Source organism: Jatropha curcas, chromosome 8 (assembly GCF_041381405.1).
Source record: "Jatropha curcas cultivar XTBG-Jc1 chromosome 8, XTBG_Jcur_1.0, whole genome shotgun sequence".
Classification (NCBI taxonomy): Eukaryota; Viridiplantae; Streptophyta; class Magnoliopsida; order Malpighiales; family Euphorbiaceae; genus Jatropha; species Jatropha curcas.
In genome coordinates this window covers 7,594,201-7,618,067 of record NC_143158.1, presented here as the reverse complement: position 1 = coordinate 7,618,067, position 23,867 = coordinate 7,594,201, and the positions used below count along the sequence as shown (strand labels likewise).

Genomic DNA, 23,867 nt, shown 5'->3' with positions numbered 1-23,867 from the left:
GTTGTTGAAATGGAGAACTCATTAAAAATAAAGAATATCAAATATTTGGAGTTTCTTTTCAAATATTGTATAAAAAATAATGTTCCTTTACAAAATAATAAGTTGTATTGCCAATAATTTGTTAATATTTCAAATATTTTGTTAAGTTTACAAAATAATAAGTGTTTTGTAATATTTTTAAATATAATGCAAAAGTTGCCATTTATTTTATTTTTTTAAAAGAATTATTTACAAAATAATAGATCTATTACAAATATTTTGTAAACAATAACTATTTTATGTAACTCAAGTAAACTAAAGTTTGATTTTACAAAAAGAAATGAAAAATTACTAAATAGATAATAATAGAACTTCTGCAAAAAGCAGTAGTTGCACCCCTAAAAGTACATTTACTGTATCTGTCTAGCATTTAGCATTTATATTTCATATACAGGTGCAGTTAAATTCTGTATTCTCAGGTCTGATGAGTGTGCCTTTTAGTTGCTTGACTTCAGATTCAGTTCTGGCTTCATTGCTGTCAAGGAGAAATAACTTTTACTGGTTGAATTATTTGGCATGTCAAGTGTCTGTAGAATTGTTTATGATAAAATTGAATTTTCGTAATAACAAAATTTCCCCAGCATTTGCAAAAGATGGGAAAGATGAGAAGAAGGAAGTAAAAGGAAGGAAGAGAGATTTGCATAACATAAGGTTTGTCTTTCTACTCTAACTCAAAGGGTGAAATCTTTGAGCTTGGGAATGGTAATGTAGGCATGAGCTATTTGGATTATGACCCTTTGGCGAAAACTTGGTTTCGATGCTTTCAATATATTTTAATATTCTTCACATTTCTTTTAGGATTGGCATTCTATATACGGGTTCAGTTTGCTTATTTCTATGTTGTTTCTTATACCTAACCTGAAAGACAATAACTGAGCCAACTGGACAATGACTTTGTTTTAAAGAGCAGAAGGGTGCGTACTCGAAGGAGAACAGCATTGTTTTCCTACTTTGGGATTATGCTATATTGCTATATTTTATTTCAATGACTTTTATTCTTTTGCTATCTCTTTTGCTCTCATCTAAGCTTCTTTTTCTTTTGTTTTTTTTTTTCTTTTTATCGTCTTTCTCTTATATAATGATCTCTTATGCGGCCTTATTCATTATGATATAGTGATTATATTTTAGTTTTGTGCAATGGCGAGTATGAGGGAGCCTAAAGAGTTTCTTTAATTTGTAAAAAAGCTTATCGTTTCTTGTGGTCAACAGCGAGGGGTGATGATAAAGCTGTTCCTTTAATGCCTCAATAGCAACTTATCATGTCTTCCTTTATACAGCTTTAAAATGGGAAGGGATTCACACTTTCAGAGATGTTGATGAAATTAAGAGAGGAGAAAGTATTGAGCCAGAAATTGAAAAGGCGATATGGGAATCAGAAGTATCAATAATTGTACTTTCAGAAGACTATGCTTCTTCAACATGGTGCCTGGATGAGCTTGCAATGATCATGGAGCGTAGGAAAACAGTTGGCCATGTTGTTCTGCCAGTTTTTTATGATGTCAATTCATCAGATGTCTTGGAACAAAGCGGGAGTTTTGCTGAAGCATTTGTTGGACATGAAGAATGCTTAAAGGATGAACTGGACAGGGTTGAGTTTTGGAGAGAAGCTACAAATCTTGGAGGGATGGTCATGGGAGATAGGTAAAGTCTTTGAACCTTCCAAATCTCCTAACTTCTAGAGTTATATGACATAAAATATGTTGTGGGGTCCCTCCGACATGTGGAACCCACACAAGTTTGAAAAAAAAAGAAAAGAAGAGATTCAAACGTGTGGGACCCACACACGTTTGAATGAAGAAAAAAAAAAAAAAGGGCACGTTTATTTTGTTGTTCAAAGGACGGTGCGAAAGAAAAAAAAAAAAAAGAAAAAAAAGTGGTTGCGTGATTAACGCGTCCATTCGGTGGACGCGTTAATAACGCATCCCCTTCTCCTATTAGGAGAAGGTTTCCTCAAACCAAAATGTACAAAAACAAATAGAATAGAAATATACAAAAAGCGTATAAAATTTTAGGAAAGGGTTCCTAAAATTGAGAAAGAGAGCAAAATGGTGATGATTGTAATTTTGGGGTGTTTTTGAAAACATTTAGAGTATCACTATTTTGTAATCTCTTTTGTACCTACTATTTTTAGTAGAAGAATTATTCGCAGTTTTTGTCCCGTGGACGTAGCCCATAACAGTTGAAGGGTGAACCACGTAAATCTCGGTGTTCTTATTTTTCATCTAGCATTTACTGTAATTATTTAATTTTTACCGTGGTTATTATTTCTGGTGGATTCGATCGTCAATATCCAATACGAAATTATTGGAAGTATATGTGGTAACAGTAATTTTATTTTACTTTTACTACCGGTATTTTTCCGCGGGCCCCACTCGGGATAAGTTATAATCCCAACAACTGGTATCAGAGCCTTTGGTTGGTAAATTCTGTCAGTTTTCTACAAAGTTACTATTCACGTGAATAGTGAATTTCGTGAATAGTAAAATTTTGTCAGATTCGAAATTTGACATGGCTAACGACGGGGCAATGATCAAATTGACGGAATCGAATTATCCAATGTGGAAATCCAGAATCGAGGACTACCTCAATTGCAAAGATTTGTACGATCCAATTGAAGGTGACAGTGTAAAGCCAGAAGAAATGAAACAAAGGCAGTGGGAGAAATTAAAAAAGCAGACATTGGGTACAATACGCCAATGGATAGATGCTAGCCTGTACAATCACGTGAGAAATGAAAAAGATCCCCAAGTTCTCTGAAAGAAATTAGAGAATATGTACGAGGCTATGGATGCTCAAGGAAAAGTCTTCATGATGCGTAAAGTCATGAACTTGAAGCTGTCAGAGGGACGATCAATTACACAACACCTGAACGATTTTGAAGGACTCGTAACTGAGTTAGCAGTTAGCGGTATGTCCTTAGAAGACGAGATGCAAGCGTGCCTACTGTTGGGATCTCTATCGGATAGCAGGAATACTCTTGTGGTGTCATTAAGTAACTCAGCTCCAAATGGTGTGGTAACGATGTCTATGGTAAAGAATAGACTACTTAATGAAGAACTACGAAGAAGAGATGTTGCCAATACCAGTTCACAAGCCCTTATCACAGAGAATAGGGGCCGGAGCAAGAATAGAGGTCCAAGGCATGTAAAGTCAGGTGGTAGATCCAAGTCCAGAGAGATGAGAAAGTGTTAACATTGCGGTAAGGAGGGTCATCTCAAAAGAAATTGTCGTTTACTCAAATAGGATAATGCAGACCGAAGACAGGAGAATGACAGAAATGCATCTGCTACAGTCTAAGGAGAAGATGGTGAGGTGGCTTTAGTCACTCATGATGCAGATTGCTGTCATGTTGGAGATGCAGATACCGAGTGGATAGTAGACTCCGGTGCTTCATACCACTGTGTTCCAAAAAAGGAATACTTTTCCACTTATAACGCAGGAGATTTTAGCACTATTAAAATGAGAAATAATAGTGTCTCACAAGTGGTGGGAATCGGTGATATCTGTATAAAGACAAGTGTTGGGTGCACATTAACACTTAAAAATGTGAGACATATTCCCGATCTTCGTTTGAACCTATTGTCTGTGAGTGTACTGGACAAGGAAGGCTATCACCATCATACAAGTGACGGTAATTGGAAACTCACCAAAGGGTCTTTGGTGGTGGCGAGAGGAAAATTATGTTGCTCGCTGTATAAGACGCATGCAATAATATGTGTGGGTCAACTAAATACAGTTGCAGATGATGCTTCACCAAATTTGTGGCATAGGCGGCTGGCGCACGTTAGTGAGAAAGGGTTGAATATGTTGGCTAAGAAGTCCCTCATACCATTAGCCAAAGGTAAAATAAACCCTTGTGATTATTGTTTATTTGGGAAGCAACATCGTGTCTCATTTTTGAAAAGCTCTAGAAGGAGAGACAACAAGTTGGAGTTGGTACACTCGGACGTATGTGGCCCCATGGAGGTAGAATCACTTGGAGGAAGTAGGTATTTTCTTACCTTCATTGATGATTTCTCACGAAAAACATGGATATATTTGTTGCGCACAAAAGACCAAGTATTCAAGCACTTTCAGCAATTCCATGCTATGGTGGAAAGGGAGACTGGAGTGGCATTGAAGTGTTTGCGCACGGATAATGGCGGTGAATATATCTCTAAGGAGTTTAGAGATTATTGTAGTCAGTACGGTATCAGGCATGAAAAGACAGTTTCTGGTACGCCTCAACACAACGGTGTTGCTGAACGGATGAATCACACCATTGTTGAGAGCGTCAGATCCATGCTCAAAATGGCTAACTTACCTAAGCCATTTTGGGGAGAAGCTGTCAATACTGATGTCTACCTAATCAACCGACTATCTTCAGCACCATTGGATTTTGATATCCCGGAGAAGGTCTGGACAGGTAGAAATATTTCATACTCTCACTTAAGGGTATTTGGCTGCAAGGCATTTATGCATGTTTCGAAGGAGCAGAGATCAAAGCTTGATGACAAGTCAGTTCCTTGCACTTTTGTTGGTTATGGAGACGAAGAGTTTGGCTACAGGTTGTGGGACTCAGTGAAAAAGAAAGTTGTCAGGAGCCGAGACGTAGTATTCCACGAGAATGAGATCGTGGCAGATACAACTTGTGAAGAATCCACAAGTGATGGTGTTATTGATATTACAACAAGAAGCATTCCTACGGATGATGCCACAGGAGGAGGAATGCTAGATCAGAACAAGAAGAAGAAGAAGAGCTAGTCGTAGGGGATTAAGAAACAATTGTAGATGATAACAATGATGCAGAGGGTGTTGAGCAGGGGGAGCCAGAGAACCCCATTCCACCAGAAGGAGTTGAACCTCAGTTAAGAAGGTCAACCAGAGAACGCGAACCATCTACAAGGTACCCTAGTTTTGATTACATTTTGATTACTGATGAGGGGGAGCCAGAAAGCTTCCAAGATGTGCAATCTTGCAAAGACAGAGATTGCTGGGTAAAGGCCATGCAAGAGGAGATGAATTTTTTTGAAAAAGAATGACACGTATGAGCTGGTGAAACTTCCAAAAGGGAAGAGAACACTCAAGAAGAACAAATGGGTGTACAAACTGAAGAAAGATGATGGCAACTGTAACATCCCTTCCCGGTCCACCCGTTAACCCGAATGAACCGAGTCGAGACGCTACAATCTAGTTGAACCTATGTCCTGTCATGCGGATATCATACTGTATGCTAAATATGAATATAAAACACTCCCAATTAAACTTCAGACTTCCAATATCTCCAACTAATCATCAGAACACAATAACACTTTATATATCTTTTCAGAATTGTATAAATCCTCAATAGCATTTAATATCCAGCAATTAAGTGCATTCATGATCTATATCAAGTCTTCATGAACTAATCACACCAACTATAGTAAAATATTTCATCTTCAATCATTTCATAAGTATTATTCTTATCTCTAACTATTTACACCAAAATAATTACATGCTTCACTTATATTTACAATCACATAAGCTCTAACAAATGTAATAATTATACATGCCATAAATCTTAATACATGCCATAATTCTTAATTATACAACTCTCAATCTACTATGACCAAATTAATCACTTCTGCTTTGATAGTAATCTTCAAGTCTTCAAGTAGCAACCACGATCTTCAACCTACGCGTGATAAAATTGACGCGCTGAGTATAAAACTCAGTGATGCTCATAATTCACATACTTAACAAAGTGTGATGACAACTAACTTAAAATACAAATTTCATAAAAGCAGTTGAAAATCATAGATTCAGTAAATTTCAACATCAATGTATCTTTATAGCAAAGAATAAACTTCTAATGCATAACATAAATAATTTAGTTCAAATTATCTCATAACTCCTTTACATGAACTTTTAATCACACATATCATGATACTCTCATGATCTTACCTGTTGTTCATTATGTTGTATGACTTATGCACCTTTAGTAACATCATATAAGTTATGATTAATAACATCTTATAACTGTATGGCTCCTTAAGAATTAAATAAATAAACTTGTAAGCATATATAGCATTATACTTTCATAATCTTACCTGGTGTTCTTTATGCTGTATGAATTCTGCAACTTTTATTAAAACTCAGTGAATATCGCAACGAATAAAGAAACATATAAGCACATACATATGTAGAAATAAACATGTACTCACATATGGAATGTAAGCACACATATCATGATACTTTCATTATCATACTTGCTGCTCATTATACTGTATGATTATGCAATTTGTAGTCAATATCACTATATAGCTCCATAAGGTTATAGTGAAACCAAAGTGATAAGAAAAACTGTATGAAACTGGATGAATACTGTATAACTGGGCTGCTATGGCCATTATATAATCATATCCACTCAACGGCCTGTAGCCGGAGTACCAAACTGTATGGGGCGCAGATCTGCTATCCTATGTCGCGACATAGCCTTATCTAAGTGGTTTCTATCTAACCTCAATGGAGCATATTATTGATATGTCAATATATAAAACAAAAGCATAGTAACTGCGTCATAATTTGCATGCTTGTGTCATGTTATTTTCACATGCTTGTGTCATAAAATTAACTGCTTCATAATTTCATAAACCTTACTGCTTACCTGTACGCTGATAGCCTCGCCAAGTGGGCAACTTGTGTCATGTTAGTTTCACACCATTTGCATGCTTGCATTTTGTGTTTATACATGTGTTCATGTTGTCTTTTTGCTTTAAAATGATTGAAGGCATACAAGTTGAGCAAAGGAATACAATTGCATAGAATTCATAACTTCATACACCATAGTGTTTACCTCATTTCACATCATTTGCATGCTTGCATGTTGGTTTGATACATGTTCTCATGTTGTCTTTTTGTTTTAAAATGATTGGAGGCATACAAGTTGAGCAAGGGAATACAATTGCATAGAAAATGAAGTCCAAAAGAGCATCAGAACACAATTCGTGAGCGCGCCATGCAAAGTCGCGAGCGCGAGAAGCACACAAGAGGGTCAGAGAGTTTACAGGCCAAATTCGCGAGCGCGCAATGAAATTCGCGAGTGCGAGAAGTGCAAAATGAGAGTCAGAGAGTTCACAGGCCAAATTCGCGAGCTCGACATGAAATTCGCGAGCTCGCGTCGTGTTTTCCAGCCTACGCAGTCTGTACTATTTTGGTCATATCTCTCAATTTACAACTCCGATTTGGGTGATTCAAAAACCCATGGAAAGCTAACACATAGAGGAACAAATAACTCTTCTATGACACTTCCTAATTCCATCATTAAATAGGGTCCAAATCAAGGTGAATTTACTAGTTACTTTTCCAGCAAAACCTGTTTCAGCATGAACTCAATATCTACTTCATTTATTCATTTCATCTCATGCTTTTTCACCATTTTCAGTCATCTTACTCAACATTAAGCAACATATCTTCTCATTATCAACACAACACACAAATTCTCATGCAAGGAAATGAATTAAACTAAAAGAGATAGCACACCTTCACTCCAAAAAGCTTAAGCTCTTCTTTTTAGCTTCCTTTTTTTTCTACCTTTGAGCTCACCTCTCCTATACATAAGAACTCTTATGAATACTCTAAAAATATCACCAAATGATTCAAGTATGAAATTCAAGAAGGTTTACTTACTTGGATAGAACAGAAATTGAATTAATGCTTAACTCCCATTAAAATCTTCACTACCATTAAAAGTGATGGAGAAAGGAAGGTGGAAGAGGAAAGTAGAGGAAGAAGATGAAGATAAGGATGAAGAAATGAAAATGAAATGGAACTCACGGGTACATCTCCAAAATATCATTGATTTTTATGTGAAAATTACCAAATGGTACCTCAAGTGTCAAAATGGTACAACTCAAGACCTCAACTTTATATTTTAGTGCAAGCAAGTCCTAATCCTTATACTTTGATCTTTTTGTTTCCTTCAAGTAAGTCCACTTCTTTTCCTGATTTCAATTACCTCCCATTCTACCCCACTCTGGACTCTAATAGCTCGAACCGGGTTTTGGATCAGCCCGACTCGACTCTAAGCAACGACTCGATTCAATAGAAAAATGGGACGTTACAGCAACCTAGTGAGATACAAAGCTCGATTGGTCGTCAAAGGCTTTACTCAAAAGAAAGGTATTGACTTTGATGAGATTTTTTCACCAGTTGTGAAAATGAGTTCTATTTGAGTTGTGCTAGGTCTAGTAGCCAGTTTGAATCTTGAGTAGGAGCAGCTTGATGTAAAGACCGCATTCTTGCATGGGGATCTAGAAGAAGAAATCTATATGGAACAACCAGAAGGATTCAAGGTCAAGGGAAAAGAGGACATGGTTTGTCGCTTGAAGAAGAGCTTGTACGAGTTGAAACAAGCGCCGCGACAATGGTATAAAAGGTTTGATTCTTTCATGGTGAATCAAGGATACAAAAGGACAGATGCAGATTCTTGTGTATATGTCTAGAAATTCCCTGATGGTAAATTTATCATCCTTCTCTTATATGTTGATGATATGCTAATCGTTGGACCAGATGCACACATGATTAGCAGGTTAAAAAGTGATTTGTCAAAAGCATTTGACATGAAGGATTTAGGATCGGCAAGGTGAATTCTCGGAATGGAGATTATTCGAGACAGAAAGTCCTGCAGGTTATGGTTATTGCAGGAAAAATATATTGAACGAGTTCTAGAGAGGTTCAATATGAAGAATGCTAAACCAGTTAGCACTCCGCTTGCCGCTCACTTCAAGTTGAGTAAGAAATCCTATCCATCAACAGAGAAAGAAAAAGGAAATATGTCAAATGTTTCATATTCTTCATCGGTCGGAAGTTTGATGTACGCAATGGTGTGTACGAGACCAGATATCGCTCATGCAGTTGGCGTTGTGAGCCGTTTTCTGTCAAATCCCCAGAAGACACATTGGGAAGTAGTGAAGTGGATCTTCAGATACCTGAGAGGAACTTCAAAGTTATGTTTAACTTTTGGAGGTGAAAAGTCTGCACTTGTTGGTTATACAGATGCAGATATGGCCGGTGATCTTGATGAAAGAAAATCTACATCAGGATACCTATTTACATTCTCAAGGGGAGCTATTTCATGGCAGTCAAGATTACAGAAATGTGTTTCGTTATCAACGACTGAAGCAGAGTACTTTGCAGCAACGGAAGCAGGAAAGGAAATGCTTTGGTTAAAGCGATTCTTTCAAGAATTGGGCGTGCAGCAGGAAGAATATATAGTTTATTGTGATAGTCAAAGTGCGTTAGACTTGAGCAAAAATACTATGTATCATGCACGAACGAAACACATTGATGTAAGATATCATTGGCTTAGACTTGCCATTGAAGAGAAGCAGTTTCAGTTGCAAAAGATCCACACAGATAGAAATGCTGCAGATATATTGACAAAGGTCGTTCCAAAGGAGAAGTTCGAACTGTGTGTCAAAACAGCAGGAATGGAGAGTCCCACCATGTAGTCAGGAGGGGGAGAATTGTTGTGGGATTCCTCCAACATGTGGAACCCACACAAGTTTGAACAAAAAAAAGGAAAGAAGAGATTCAAACGTGTGGGACCCACACACGTTTGAATGAAGAAAAAAAGAAAAAAGGGGCACGTTTATTTTGTTATTCAAAGGACGGTGTGAAAGAAAGAAAAAAAAGAAAAAAAAGTGGATGCGTGATTAACGCGTCCATTCGGTGGATGCGTTAATAATGCATCCCCTTCTCCTATAAATAGGAGAAGGTTTCCTCAAACCAAAATGTACAAAAACAAATAGAATAGAAATTTACAAAAAGTGTATGAAATTTTAGGAAATGGTTCCTAAAATTGGGATAGAGAGAAAAATAATGAGGATTGTAATTTTGGGGTGTTTTTGAAAACACTTAGAGTGTCACTATTTTGTAATCTCTTTTGTACCTACTATTTTTAGTAGAAGAATTATTCGGAGTTTTTGTCCCGTGGACGTAGCCCATAACAGTTGAAGGGTGAACCACGTAAATCTCGGTGTTCTTATTTTTCATCTGGCATTTACGGTAATTATTTAATTTTTACCGTGGTTATTATTTCTGGTGGATTCGATCGTCAATATCCAATACGAAATTATTGGAAGTATATGTGGTAACAGTAATTTTAATTTACTTTTACTACCGGTATTTTTCGCGGGCCCACTCGGATAAGTTATAATCCCAACAAAGTATTGAAATGAAGAGATTGATAGCTAAATTTAAGGTCTAAAAATCTGGACAAATATCATGAGGAAAATCCTGTGATCTTGTCCAATCTAGGAAATACAACAATAAAGTACCATCTAAATAGAGTGTTAATGAAGTTGGATTTTAATTACCATGTGGCATCTGGCATATTATTCTCAGGAAACAGTTATTTTACCATCTCTTTTGTTTGATTAATTAAGCACGCCATGATAAAAATTACTTGCTTATGTGAAAAAAACTATGCAATGAAACAGCTGTTTATCCAATTTTTGAAATGGTTAATTTACTTTGCTTCTCATTGAATTCACAGATGCGAAGCACAATTTATTCTAGACATAGTTACAGATGTTGGACAAAAATTGAATCGCATAATATTGCATGTGCCTGTTTATTTAGTTGGTGCAGACTTTCGTGTAAAACAAATCAATGAGTGGTTACAAGACAGAGCAGAGGATGTTGATATTGCAATGATCTATGGAATTCGTGGGGTTGGGAAGACAATCATTGCCAAGATTGTTTTTAACTTGAACTACAATAGATTTGATAGTTGTAGTTTTATTAAAGATGTGAGGGAGACTTCAAAGCAACCCACTGGCTTGGTTAAATTGCAAAAGCAACTTCTTTCAAATATCCTAAAGAAAAAAGCAAACAAGATTCACAATGTTGATGAAGGAATTATCAAGATAAAAATGCTTTATGGCAAAAAGAGTTCTTGTTATTCTTGATGATGTGGATCACATAGACCAATTCAATGCAATTATTGGATTGCAGGATTGGCTCTACCAGGGAAGCAAAATCATCATAACAATTAGAAATAAACATTTATTCAGGTCCCATCAAGCTTTGGTAAAGTTTGAAGTTAAGGCTCTCAACGACAACGATTCACTTCAGCTCTTTAGCTGGCATGCCTTTGATGAATCATATCCTTCTGAAAGATTACATAGAGGACTCTAAGAGCGCAGTGCATCATTGTGGTGGGATTCCATTAGCTCTCGAAGTCTTGGGCTCTTCTCTGTCTTGCCATTCTATAGATTTCTGGAGAAGAGCACTATTAGAACCGCAAGCCATTGGTGATGGTAAAATTCAAAGGATTCTTAGAATAAGCTATGATTCTTTGCAAGACGAACGGCACAAAAGTTTATTTCTTGATATAGCATGTTTCTCCATTGGAACGGACAAATATTACCTAAAAAAAATAATAGAAGGCTGTGATTTTTATAGAATAACTGGAATTCAGAAACTCATTGATAAATGTCTAATAACTATTGATAAAGATGAAGAAGTGATGATGCATCAATTGCTTAGGGACATGGGAAGAGAAACTGTCCGCCAAGAATCACCTGAAGATCCTGGAAAACTTAGTAGACTTTGGCGTCATAAGGATGCATTATCTGTACTAAGGAAAAATACGGTGAGTGAAAATACATGGTGTCACATGTAATCCTTGTGCTTATATCTAGACAGCTCTATTCACTTTGCTTTGAGACTTGCCCTTTTGTTTATTTTTGGCTTTTTCATCCTTTCCATTCTAAAGCAGGCAACAGAATCTATCAGACGCTTTATCTTTGCCAAACAAGAAAACACAACCTGTTCAAGTAAAGTCGACTTGAAAACTGAGACTTTCGTAAAAATGAGCAATGTAAGACTACTTCATCTTAATAATGTAAAGCTGAATGGAGCTTATGAAGCTTCCCAAAAAGTTTAGTGTGGTTATGCTGGCGAGGATTCCCTTTGAACTCCATACCGAATATCTGTTGCCTGCAAGACTTGATTATTCTCTATATGAGCAATAGAAATCTTAAACAAGTTTTCAGGGAAACCGGGTATGATATCTCTCTCTTTCTCTCTCTCTTACACACACACACACACACACAAGTTATTATTCCATTAACTAATTTCATTTGCTTTACAAATAGATTCTTGCAGAGTTGAAAATCCTTGATCTCAGTCATTCCCATCGTCTTATTAGTACCTCTGATCTGTCAGGACTGCTTAATCTCGAGAGGATTATACTTAACGATTGCATAAACTTGATTAAGTTCATGAATCCATTGGAAACCTAGAATGACTAGTCTTCTTGAACCTGAAAGACTGTAAAAGTCTCAAAAAACTTCCTCAGGAAATTGGTTTGTTGAAATCACTAGACGAACTTATTTTGTCAGGGTGCTCCAACCTTGATGAGCTGCCTGAAGAGTTGCAGAAGTTGGAATTTTAAGGTTCTAAAAATGGATGACAGTGCCACAAATCAATCGCAATTGAGGGAATCAAGTTGTTGGTCTTGTATAGCACCACAAAAAGTCAACTATCCATTATGTCACTGGCTCTTTTGCCAAGTTCATTGGTGAAGTTAAGCCTTTCAAATAGTAATATAACAAATGATGTTATTCCTGAAGACCTTAGCTACCTTCCTTCCTTGGAATATCTAGATCCAAGTGGAAACCCTATTCATAGCCTAACAAAAAGTTTGAGAAGCCTTTCAAAGCTTGAATCTCTTTTGGTAAACCATTGCAAAAGCCTCCGATCATTACCAGAGTTTTCAACAATCTTAAAAGATTTATGGGCATTATCATGTATGTAACTGGAAAGAATTAGATATATACCAGACAGCATGAAAGGCATTGCTACAATGGATTCTTATTTTTTATCTGACTTTAGATGGCTCAGATCATTTCTTGTGTCTGTAATAAGATCAAAGAAATTGAGCCTAGATGATATAACATGGGCACTTGCTGCAGATTGTCCCAATAAAGTTAGATCGCACAGATTAAACGCTAACGGTTGTGAAAAATTGGTCCAGGTTCAAGGCTACTTCAACTTAGAACTGATAAGAGATGTTGACAGTGAAATAAAAAATAATATGCACTTATTCAATGTGGAATCTGTGAAAGGCATTGAAGTGGAAATGGTCAATTCTTTGACTCAAACATACAATATAACACCTCCCCAGGTCCTATATCTTCTCCTCTCTAGCATCACTTATCAGCTGTCTTTATGATAAATCCATGCCTTGTTCTTTTTATTATTGATTAAATGGCACAGGTATTACATGAGCGCGGCACATTTAGTGTTTTTCTTCCAGGAAGTGAGATTCCAAACTTGTATGGTCATCAGAATGAAGACTCGTCAGTATCCTTTGATGTGCCTCAACTCCCTGCGGGTTAAAAGATTCGTGGCTTGAATTTATGTGTTGTACTACATGTTGTCGATAAAAAAAATGTGTTATATCGACCTGAGGCAGCAATAAGGGACAGCACAAAGAATTTAAAGTGGAGTTACACTCCAGTAGTATACGGTGCACCAAGAATAGGTGAGGATATGTTATGGTTAAGCCATTGGAAGTTTGGTGATCAGCTGAAAAGTGGGGATAAATTGAATATTTCAATGGCTGTGACACATCCTCTTCAGGTAAAAAAGTATGGACTATATCCTGTATATGATCAAGAAAAGCAGGACACTGTATTAAACAATGAAGAAACAGTTCAAGATGACTTTTCTGCACATGACAATATTATCAGGCACCGTATTTTCTAATACTCTCCGAAAAAATTCAGGTGATATTAATCATTATTTTTATTTCTACAGAAAAATATTTTTGAAAAATTTAAATGTATCTAAAAATACATTCACTATCATGATAGTTGTTTCATATTCTCATGTGTGTTCTCTTAAAATTTTCTCCTTCAGGTTACTTGACCGTGATATGGCTGAAGGTCAAGCCAACCTTTTTGCGCTGGCACTGTTGAAAGGTTGATTACTTGCACTGGCACTAAGATTTCATAGTAATTTTCATGAGTTAAAGGGAGGTTTTCTCAGTGGATCTATTGCTTTTTTGGATCTATAGGGAGAGAAAAAGAAATTCCTTGCAACTGTTGTGGATGAAGTTCTTTCCCCAACTGCTTCATTATTCCTTCTCCTGCTAGCCGCAGTTGTAAACTCTATGATGTTTCAGTTTCACTATGAATACATAAATTCATTGATTTTTTGCTCCGCCCTTTACTTGCATTATCTGTAACTTGACTATTCTCCAAGATCCTTCAATTTCCTCTTCTTATTCTCCACATTCTCAAGGTTATATTGTGCAATATCTCCAGACTTTCCATATTCCTTACCACAGCTTATAATAGTAAAATACAAAATCCAATCAACAATTAAATGGGATTATAACTATAATTCTGAAACTCTTCCATCAATTTGTTTTCTTTTTGAAATAACTTTACACTCATTAAAAAAAAATGCAGGTTTACAAAGAACAGAAACAAATCACTACTCAAATGATCAAGCGGAACCGACTGCTACCAGCATAATACAACATCCACCCACTGCACTCCAACTTTCTCCATCTTCGATAATATTAACAAGTCTCCATTACATGCTGCAATTGGCTAGTCAGTCTAAGCCCCATCAACCATTCTCACTGCTGTGGTGTTTGAAAAGTCAGTATGTCGTATCAACGTATTCAATCTGTTTTCTTTTTCTGTAACTGAACAAATACTTGAATCTACTAGGAAAAAGAATAAATCTGAATTATTTCCCTCAAAAAAAGACTAAGATACAAAAAAAAAAAAAATCTCCGAATTATGCCTCTTCTCCCCAAAATTTCCCATTCTGCAAGCGATTACCAATTTCAGAATAGATGTGGTCATTCTCACGTCCATCTCTAGTCATTAGGGTCCCATTCATCATCCAGATCCATAGGTGAAGTAAAGCTACTCTTACCGCCAGTGTTATCAGATTCTTGTGGAATCACATCATTCTCATAATCAGGCTCATTATCATCATTTTTAACCCCTTCTGCGCCCGCTGACTCCAATGGACTAGCTTCCTGTCCATGTTGCATCCATTCTGGGCATTCATCCTCGCCTCCATATAGATACCGACCATCCTTACCCTCCAGTGGAGCTAGAAACTCAGTAGATGAAATTCTACATGAGCATTCAGGGAGGGGATGTGATAGAAACGAGTTTGGTTTCGACAGAAGGGATTGCCTGATTAGGCCATCTTCTCCCAAGCTTTTATTTAGATGTTCCCTCACAGAAAGTGTCCAATTATGTCGTGGATGATACATACTGTCACGGATAATGTTAAAAAAATTTTCAACAATTCTCCTGTTACAAGAACCAACAAGGCATCAGAAAGAATTACAAAGACAATTATAATAACTAAGATTGATTGTTAAAAATCAATTACGAGATTAATCAAAATACTGAGATAGCAACATCAGAAAAAATGAATTTCCATTAAGAACATCAATGAAAGTTGAGAAGACAGAAGCTTTTTGTAATTAAATATGCATTAATATGTAAATACACACAAGAAATTAAGGCTAAAACTGAAATGCAGTGTCCATATATAAATATCTATAGATATCCCAAGCCATCTATATTCTATACTGCATTCTCTGTGAGCCTTTTCTTCTTCCTTAGCCACATACATGTAAATGTTGATGCATTACCACACTAAAGAGAGTATTTAGCAAACATGAGACAGATTTTGTATATCACTAATAAATAAAACAAATATAAATTTGCACCAAAAGAGACTCCATTCGAACAAATGCAAACAGATGGGAGACTTTAAGAAACTTGGAGAATCCATTGGTCAATTCATGGAAATCAACATGGCTACTGGTGATTTATGATCCTCCCACTCCACCATCCTTTCTCCCATCGAATAATTAGGTGCAATATGGGGTGATTATTTATTTGTGTGTGAGAAAGAGAGAGTGAGAGAGAGAGATCTTAAACAGACTACAGTAATTATGGTAATTTATGTATTAATGTATGCTAGCACTGGCAATTTCCATTAACATCCTTTTAATCAAATTCAAAATTCATGATAGCATTTTTCCAGATCGATTTTACCTGTCTGGTCGATATGTTCTAGAAGCAGCACTTTCATATAGTCGCTGTCCCATGACCAAGCTTGAGAAATCTGGCCACCCACTCCCATCATTATTAAAACCAGGAAAGAATGCATCTGCTTCTACAGAGACGATGTAATCAAGAGCATCCCAGATTAACCTGTGTGCTTGCATCCTCAAATCCATTGGTGAAGGGTCTGGTTCAGCATCAGACTGAGTGATCCAACCATACCAGCCTTCTTTCTCGTGTCGATATATGGGTCTGTCCGGAGGTGGAGGAAAGGGCCGAGGCCGAGGACCTGCCTTCTTCCACTCTTCTTTAAGTTGTTCATCACTTTTTGGAGGAGGAAATTGAAATGAATGTTCAGGAAGAAGTGCCTCAGGACCAAGCAATTTAAACAACTCTTCCTTGCTGCACACTGATGTGCGATCTATAGCATTAGCAAACATGGCACGAAGAGGGATCAGAACACGTTGACCACCAAAAGTTTCAGAACCTGCCACATATATTGTTGTTTTGGGAGGATAGCCCATTGCTCGGAGAAGAAGTCCAACCTGCAGAATATTTGAAAGACAACAGTGTTAAAATGGACTTCCATGAGCATCTTCACAGAATTGCTCCCAAATTTTACTGTTAGACCTTGCCAAAAATAGCTTTTTGCTGTTGCTTCACAGACAACACCGTTAGTTATTATTATTACTTTCTAAATCTCACACCTTCCAATCACTGCTGCAAAATACTAAAAATTCAACTTGCATGCATTTTAGTAAGGAACGAAATACAAATTCTTGGAAGTACCAGCAGTTTCAAGATAATCAAATACAAATCTAAACAAAAAGTTAGCTGGATCTCATAGTTTAAACTCGATCATACCTCTTCTGGCATGAGAGGGCATGACCCATTTTCTCTACGTGAATGCGAATCTACACTCAGCTCTTCATTAAGAATCCCTCGCTTGATCATCTGGTCCCTTCGATATTGTATGAGTTCAGTGTGAACATCCTAGAAGAATTAACAATTTAAATAAAAGTAAGGAAATTTTGAGAACAGTGGTCAAATTGGTTTTCTTTTTGTAATTTTTACTTTTGTATGTAGAAATCCCCACCACATTGTCCAGTTTAGAAGCAAAACAAATAAACATATAAAAAGTATAAAAACCTTCACAAATCAATGGTGCAAAATGGCCAGTCAAAATAGTTGTTGACAAAGATAACAGGAGAAAAGGCTTAAACAACTAGCCTGGAAAAGTTCTGCACAACCATGATAGGCCAATATGTCCCTCACCAAACCAGGATGAAATGCAAGGAAAGGCTGACCCCATGCTCTTAACCTGGAAGATGAGTAATTAAAAAAGCACAATCAATAACAGCAAGCAAACACTTGAAATCCCAACTTAACCGAGACAAATGGAATTTGTCCCCTTTCTGTTGACACATTAAATGAAGTTCATAGAAAGTTAAATTTGCAAGCCAAGTCCCCTTAATTTTGACATGTAACATTTCATTTAGTTTTTCCGAAATTGCTTCTCCATACTTCACTTTTTCACTTCTTCATTAAGAATCTGGCAGAAAAACAAGCAGAGAAAATATACCTCTCAACAATCTTATGACCAAGCACTTGAATTTCCAAGCGAAATTGAAGAGCATGAAAAGCAACTCTGCATCTAAGCCTCTGAAACTCATACATGCTAGGTGGAAGGATTGACTGAAGAAAATAACAAGCCATTAAGGATATTATAGAATATTTCTAAAATAATTAGTCAAATGACATGCATGCTCAAACTTCCATGCCTCAAATTGGCCAATCAAAACATTATGCTGTTGCATCTGTAAACATTTGAACTTATAGAAGAAGATGTCCTCAGTAGCAAGGATAAATAGAGACAACATGATTGGTACACCACATAGCAATGAGATTCATAGAGCTCAAAAGAGGAGGCAACCATCAAATGGAGAAGAAATAACAAGTGTGGCCAATAAACCCAACATCACCATCAAGAATGCAGGAAATACCATTTCATCCGTTTGAAATGGTCTAGTGCATACCCCAGTAATATCATGTCAAAACCTGATTTCAAAATTTGAATTAAAATATTCATGTCGCTATATTCATGTAATATAGCAAAGTATATATTATTTTAACAAATTCTAGGATTTCAGCTACAGGAGAAGTACAAATGCACTTGATTGCAAAGTCCCCCCCTCTCTCCCCTTTCAGAAACTAGCAAATGCACTCAACTCGAAAATCTCAAGAAAATTCACTCAAAATACCAGTGGCTTTTTAAAGTAAGAAATCATTGTATGATATACATGAGAGACAACCACCTGCAAGCATCCTCCATCAGCAACCACTAGTCCAAAATGGTCTAGTGCATACCCCAGTAGTATCATGTCAAAACCTGATTTCAAATTTTGAATTAAAATATTCATGTCGCTATATTCATGTAATATAGCAAAGTATATATTATTTTAACAAATTCTAGGATTCCAGCTACAGGAGAAGTACAAATGCACTTGATTGCAAAGTCCCCCCCCCCCCCCCCCCCCTCTCTCCCCTTTCAGAAACTAGCAAATGCACTCAACTCGAAAATCTCAAGAAAATTCACTCAAAATACCAGTGGCTTTTTAAAGTAAGAAATCATTGTATGATATACATGAGAGATAACCACCTGCAAGCATCCTCCATCAGCAACCACTAGTCCAATAACCTTGGCTTTCCTTAACTTGGGCAAAATTTCTTTAATATAAAAATTTGGAGAAGCAGAAGCTTTGGGCTTAAATGTTGGGAACTCATTCCTTTTCCTGGCTGCCTTCAAATTCTCCGGCAGGCTCTTCACAATGATTACATCCTTTTTAAGTGATGCAATGAACTGCTCCTCATCATAGAGATAAGAAAAACTCTTGAATTCATTACTGAAATTTTCAGAGCAAAAGGATAAAGAAGAAACAAAATGTATAAGCTTTAGTAATGCCACCATAGGAATTGACAAAAAAGCATTACTTAGGTGCCAACAAGATACCTAATGCCTTTTGACCGAAGACTTTCTTGAATTTCTGGAATGACAAGAGTAGCATTTAGAAGTCTGGATATGGTGACAAGATCACAGATCTAGAAAATTATCAAAAACGTTATGAACTTCCATTAGAAATAGTAGTTAAAGTGAGATTTATGCATTAAAAAATGAATCATACCGAAGATCTTATCTTCTCAAATCCACCAAATATTTTCGCATAAATATAACCATTGTTCTTTTCATTGGGAACTGCAAAAAATAAACAAGGAAAAAAATTACAAACTTACAGATGAAATTAATAAGATCCTCCAAATAATAATAATAATAATAATAATAAAAGACCAGCCAAAAAAAAAAAAAAAGTTCAAATAAAAGTAATATTGGAGAAATTGAAACCTTGTGGAAGTATTTTATTGTCACTCCAATATCCCAGGCATTTCAAACTAAAACTATCATCTATAAGACATTATGTTCATTCCTTGCCGCCAAAAGCTTAAACAATTAAGTCATGTATTCAAGAACATAATTTAAAGCACAATTCTATAACCTGAATACAAATCTTATATCTACAAGGCATCATGGATCCAGTTGGATATCTAGTAATTTCAAACTATTGAATATTAGCAATTTGGAACCATAGTGACTTCATTTTGAATGACTATCTGTTCAAGTGGACCCCTATATTATTTGCATAAGGATACACATAAAGTTAATAATCAAAGTTAAAGAATAGTTTCAATTGCTAGCTCATGTAATCAGAATAACCACAATTCAAGCACAAGGATAACAAAATTAACAAATAACCATTAACAGCAACAAGAAAGTTATCAAATAATTGCAGATATGTAAGCATGTTAAACTATTACCTAATTCCATTACGGTCTACTTAGCAAAGTCTACAAGAAGCATTTGAGAACTAGAAGCCATCAGAGTCGCATAATATTTGACAATAAAAATATAACATCATGAATGGATAAAAATATTGATTAGACCGCCAAAAAATGTACGAAACAGTAACCAACCAAGAACAACGCCACTCAGATGATAAATTTACAAACCTATCTACAGTAAACAAAACAATTGGACACAATTATTCATGGGTCACTTATAATGGAATCCATTAAATTTTCTATGATGATGAATTATCTAGTGTCCATCACACAATATGTTGAATGCACTCCCATCTTTGACTAAAGCAATTCAACAAATCCCCTGAAGCAAGCAAATAGCAATAGGAGACTTGCAAAAGACAAAAAAGAAAGCTCAGGCAGTATCAATTACCAGGATAGTTGCTTCTTGGATTGGAATAAGGCTGCAATGGCCGTAAAGGCTTCACAACCCCCCATAACCTCTTATTACTAATATATCTAACACTCTGCAACATCAACAAAAACACAATAAAAAGATGAGAAAAATAAAGTAAATTTATAAACGTTTAGAAACAAAACAAGCAATTAAATCAATTAGCAAAAACTGACCTGTGTCTCTGCTAAAGGAGGGAAATTGATAACAGAGTCCTTCTTTGGAGCATAAGGAACCCAATTATAACCCGAAAACTTGGTTATGGAGAGGTGAATGACAAGAGATCCCGTCGATAGTATCAATACTAACAAAGCTATCCATTTTATCTTGGATTTGAATACCATCTTCATTCATACCAAACAATTGAATTTCAAAACGCTCAAAAATCCCAAGATTAAATCCTACATTCTGAATCCAAAACCCAAAAATAAAATCAAAATCTTCCAAATATATAGATGAATGTATATATATGCATGCAATTTGATACAACGCTAATGCACATTACAGACTAAATGGCATCAAAGATCATTAAACTTTGCTTGTTTCTAATTTAATCACTAAAGATTGATTTGATGCAAAATAAATTACCATTTTGAATTTTCCAGCAACAAGCTTACTGGAACAGTGATGTGGCTACCCAGATGGGCATTTTCAATCCTAGTCAGAATATGTGAGGGCCACACACATAAAAGAACCTCAGTTTCTCTATCCTAGTTGGTGGCACATCAGCTAAGACCCACCATTTTTCTCTCTCTTAACTCCTCTCACTCTCATTCATACTCTCACTTTTCTTTTTCCTCTATAATCTAAAGCCACTAGAATCACTAAAATTGAAACCCACTTTGAAATAATAAAGGGATTGTTATGATGTGATTGTAGCTATGGAATGTTCATATATACGATAAAGCTAGAGAGAATTTGTGGGCTGGAGAGAAATTGAAACCTACTTTTTCTTTTTTTGACAAACACTTAGCAATCCATTTGAGAATATCAAGCATTATGCATTATAGCTAACTGCATCCTCTAACCTGATAAGAAAAGACTAATTCCCATTGTCACACAATATTTCTAACTAAAATATTTTCTCATTAACACCCACAATCCCCAGAATTCAAATGAATAAAACTCAATTACATTGTTTTAAACAGTCATGTGAATTCAATTTTTCAATTATATTTAAATTAACAGAAAAACAAATCAAAGTCAAAATCAAGCCATAGAATAACACAAATAAAATGAAAAGTTTCACTTTTTACATAATAAAATCTTACTCTCTGCCTTTCTGTTTCAAAATCCAAAACTGCTCAGTTAGCAAAATCGCACGACACTCCTCTGACTTCTGGAGGAACCCAGAAGCAGCCATGGATTTGACCCCACAGTGGAAATTGTGGACGGTTCCTCTTCTAGAAGCATCCACCAATCCCAGAAACAGAAATGGAGTTAACCACGAGTTTCGTTGATCAAAATTGAAATGGTTTCGTAAAGAGGAAAGGAGGGATTGTTAAAGAAAGTGGGTTTTTCAGTGGCAGTAATGGTGAAGGAAGAGGCGATTATTGGTACATTGTTGTGGACGGTGGTTGAAGATGCAGGACAAAGAAGAAGAGTCGCGATCTCAGAATTGCAGAGGAAGAGAAAGGAGCAAGGTATTACTGAGTGGTTTTAGAATTAAGCCAAGGGTTCACTCGTCTTTTCGACCTTGATATGCGTGTGCAACTCACGTGCATAAAACCATACAGGAAACCCCCTCAACTTATGGTTAAAGGTGTTGCATGAATAAATTCAAAGTGTACTTTTAAACCAATATGCATTTCCTAACTTTTATTTTCAACCATTAAACATTTTATTTCATCTATTGAACATTTAGACTATAAAATTAGATTCATTAAATATTTATTAGATAGTTAAAAATGTAAAATTATTATTCTAAAAATTATATTAACCACACATCAAATAGATATTTCACATATAAAAACTAGAATCGTTAAAAATCAAGTCATGTTTAATAACAACTTTCTATATCATTATTTACAGTGTTCAGTAACATAGCGTTTTATAAAATTTTTTATAATGTTCGATAACACAGCATTTGAACTAAAGTAGCTTTTATAAAAAGTTATCCCTGTAATATTTAGTTTTTAGAGTTTTACAAAAAATTAATCAAAACAAAGGTATAAAATTATTAAAAAAAATGAAATTTTGAATGCCATAAAATTTGTTTTGCAAAGGTTGAGGGTATCACAATCAAAGGATTGCAAACCACACAAATATCAAACCAACATCAAAAGATTAAAAAAGAGAGAGACAAATTGGATGGAGATCTAGATGAGGAAATTATTCTTCATTCTAAAGCATAGTAACTTGAGTTAAAGTTAACCATGATTAATTGTGGGGCCCATATTACATTTATTTTTATTTTAAACTCTTAACCCTAATTGTATATTGTGTATAAACTCTCAATTTTTTTAAAATTTTAATTATGGTACAGTTGTCAAAAATAGTAGGCATGTGTTCCTATTGGTTCGTGTCTTAAGGTATTTTTATAGGATTAAATAGTTCAATGTTAAAATAGAAAAAGATATATAAAAAAATTATTTTTTTAATTATTTTTTCAATTACAATATCCAAAAGACTTTATTTTCATAAAATAATATCTTATAAAACTTAGAAAGAAATATTTAACAAATCCTAATTTTGAAAATTTAAATATATGTGTTTGATCTAAAAAGATTTTGTTGAAAATAAAAATTTTTAAAATTGCGTTGACTTTATCAATGATTTTGACCCATTACCTAATTTGTGCTAACAAACCCAAAATCCACTTCCCAGTTCCCTCTCGCCGGAAAACCACTGCCAACATTCCTCCCTTCCCTGTTTTTCTTTAACGTTAACGTCTTGAGTCTAACGAGAAGAAACTGAGTTTTTGCAGATTTTAATCTTTATGATAGAAATTAGAGAGAAACGAAACTTTCCCATCTCTCTTCTTCTTCATGCTTCCATGCATATTTTGTAAACAGAAGAGAAAAACAGAGTTTTCATGAGAGATAGTATTTGCTTTCAAATTTTTAAATTTCAAACTTTCTCATCTTTCTTTCTTCTACTTCTTGCTTTCATGTAAAATTTCGAAAATAAGAAAAGAACAAATCTTAGAGAGAAGTTTTCAAAATCAAAATCAGATTCTTAACTTTTGAAACTTATTTCCTAAGCTTAATTAACTATGGCATCTCTTTCTATTTACAGTAGGTTTATGTGATTTAGAACAGATATGAGTTTTTTAAGTCTCAAAACTCATGAGTTAAAGCTATGTGTAAAGATTTTTGTAAAGGTTTTGAAATTCTTTCCTTAAACTAGAGATTAAGTTTACAAATTCTTTGAAAAAAACTTATCTGTCTTGGTTAGTTCTAAGTGTTAGAATCATTCTATCCCTTGAAAACAGTTGACTATCTTGA

The 23,867-nt window shown here is 35.4% G+C and overlaps 2 protein-coding genes and 1 pseudogene across 2 annotated transcripts; 2 read left to right on the top strand and 1 right to left on the bottom strand.

Annotated features, from left to right (window-relative positions):
- The first annotated feature begins 1,176 nt into the window (after window positions 1-1,176).
- Window positions 1,177-12,308, top strand: LOC149494119 (disease resistance protein RPV1-like; annotated as a pseudogene).
- Window positions 12,309-12,313: 5 nt separating this feature from the next.
- Window positions 12,314-13,456, top strand: LOC105643982 (disease resistance-like protein DSC1; the record flags this gene model as incomplete). The annotated part of the gene is given in 3 exon segments (XM_012229229.2): window positions 12,314-12,819; window positions 12,901-13,192; window positions 13,285-13,456. Coding segments are annotated over 3 exon segments (921 nt in total), but the record flags the coding sequence as incomplete, so codon positions are not given.
- Window positions 13,457-14,374: 918 nt separating this feature from the next.
- On the bottom strand, window positions 14,375-22,067 carry LOC105643963 (protein EMBRYO SAC DEVELOPMENT ARREST 30). The gene is made up of 11 exons (XM_012229204.4): window positions 21,693-22,067; window positions 20,598-20,829; window positions 20,401-20,494; window positions 19,298-19,368; window positions 19,126-19,214; window positions 18,775-19,018; window positions 17,698-17,810; window positions 17,346-17,436; window positions 16,980-17,108; window positions 16,107-16,660; window positions 14,375-15,350 (listed from the first exon to the last, which is right to left on the bottom strand). The coding sequence occupies exons 2-11, from the start codon at window positions 20,769-20,771 to the stop codon at window positions 14,903-14,905; spliced, it is 2,007 nt and encodes a 668-aa protein (XP_012084594.1). The 5' UTR covers window positions 20,772-20,829; window positions 21,693-22,067; the 3' UTR covers window positions 14,375-14,902.
- Between the last annotated feature and the right edge of the window lie 1,800 nt (window positions 22,068-23,867).

What these genes read in the sequence shown, in the direction of transcription:
- LOC105643963 (XM_012229204.4), bottom strand. Translation starts at nt 20,771, where the DNA reads ATGAAGATGGTATTCAAATCCAAGATAAAATGGATAGCTTTGTTAGTA. An exon ending in CTGATGGAGGATGCTTGCAG is followed by an intron (nt 17,811 to 18,774) that starts GTGGTTATCTCT and finishes TATTTTCTTCAG; the next exon opens with TCAATCCTTCCACCTAGCAT. An exon ending in GGTCATAAGATTGTTGAGAG is followed by an intron (nt 17,437 to 17,697) that starts GTATATTTTCTC and finishes CTCATCTTCCAG; the next exon opens with GTTAAGAGCATGGGGTCAGC.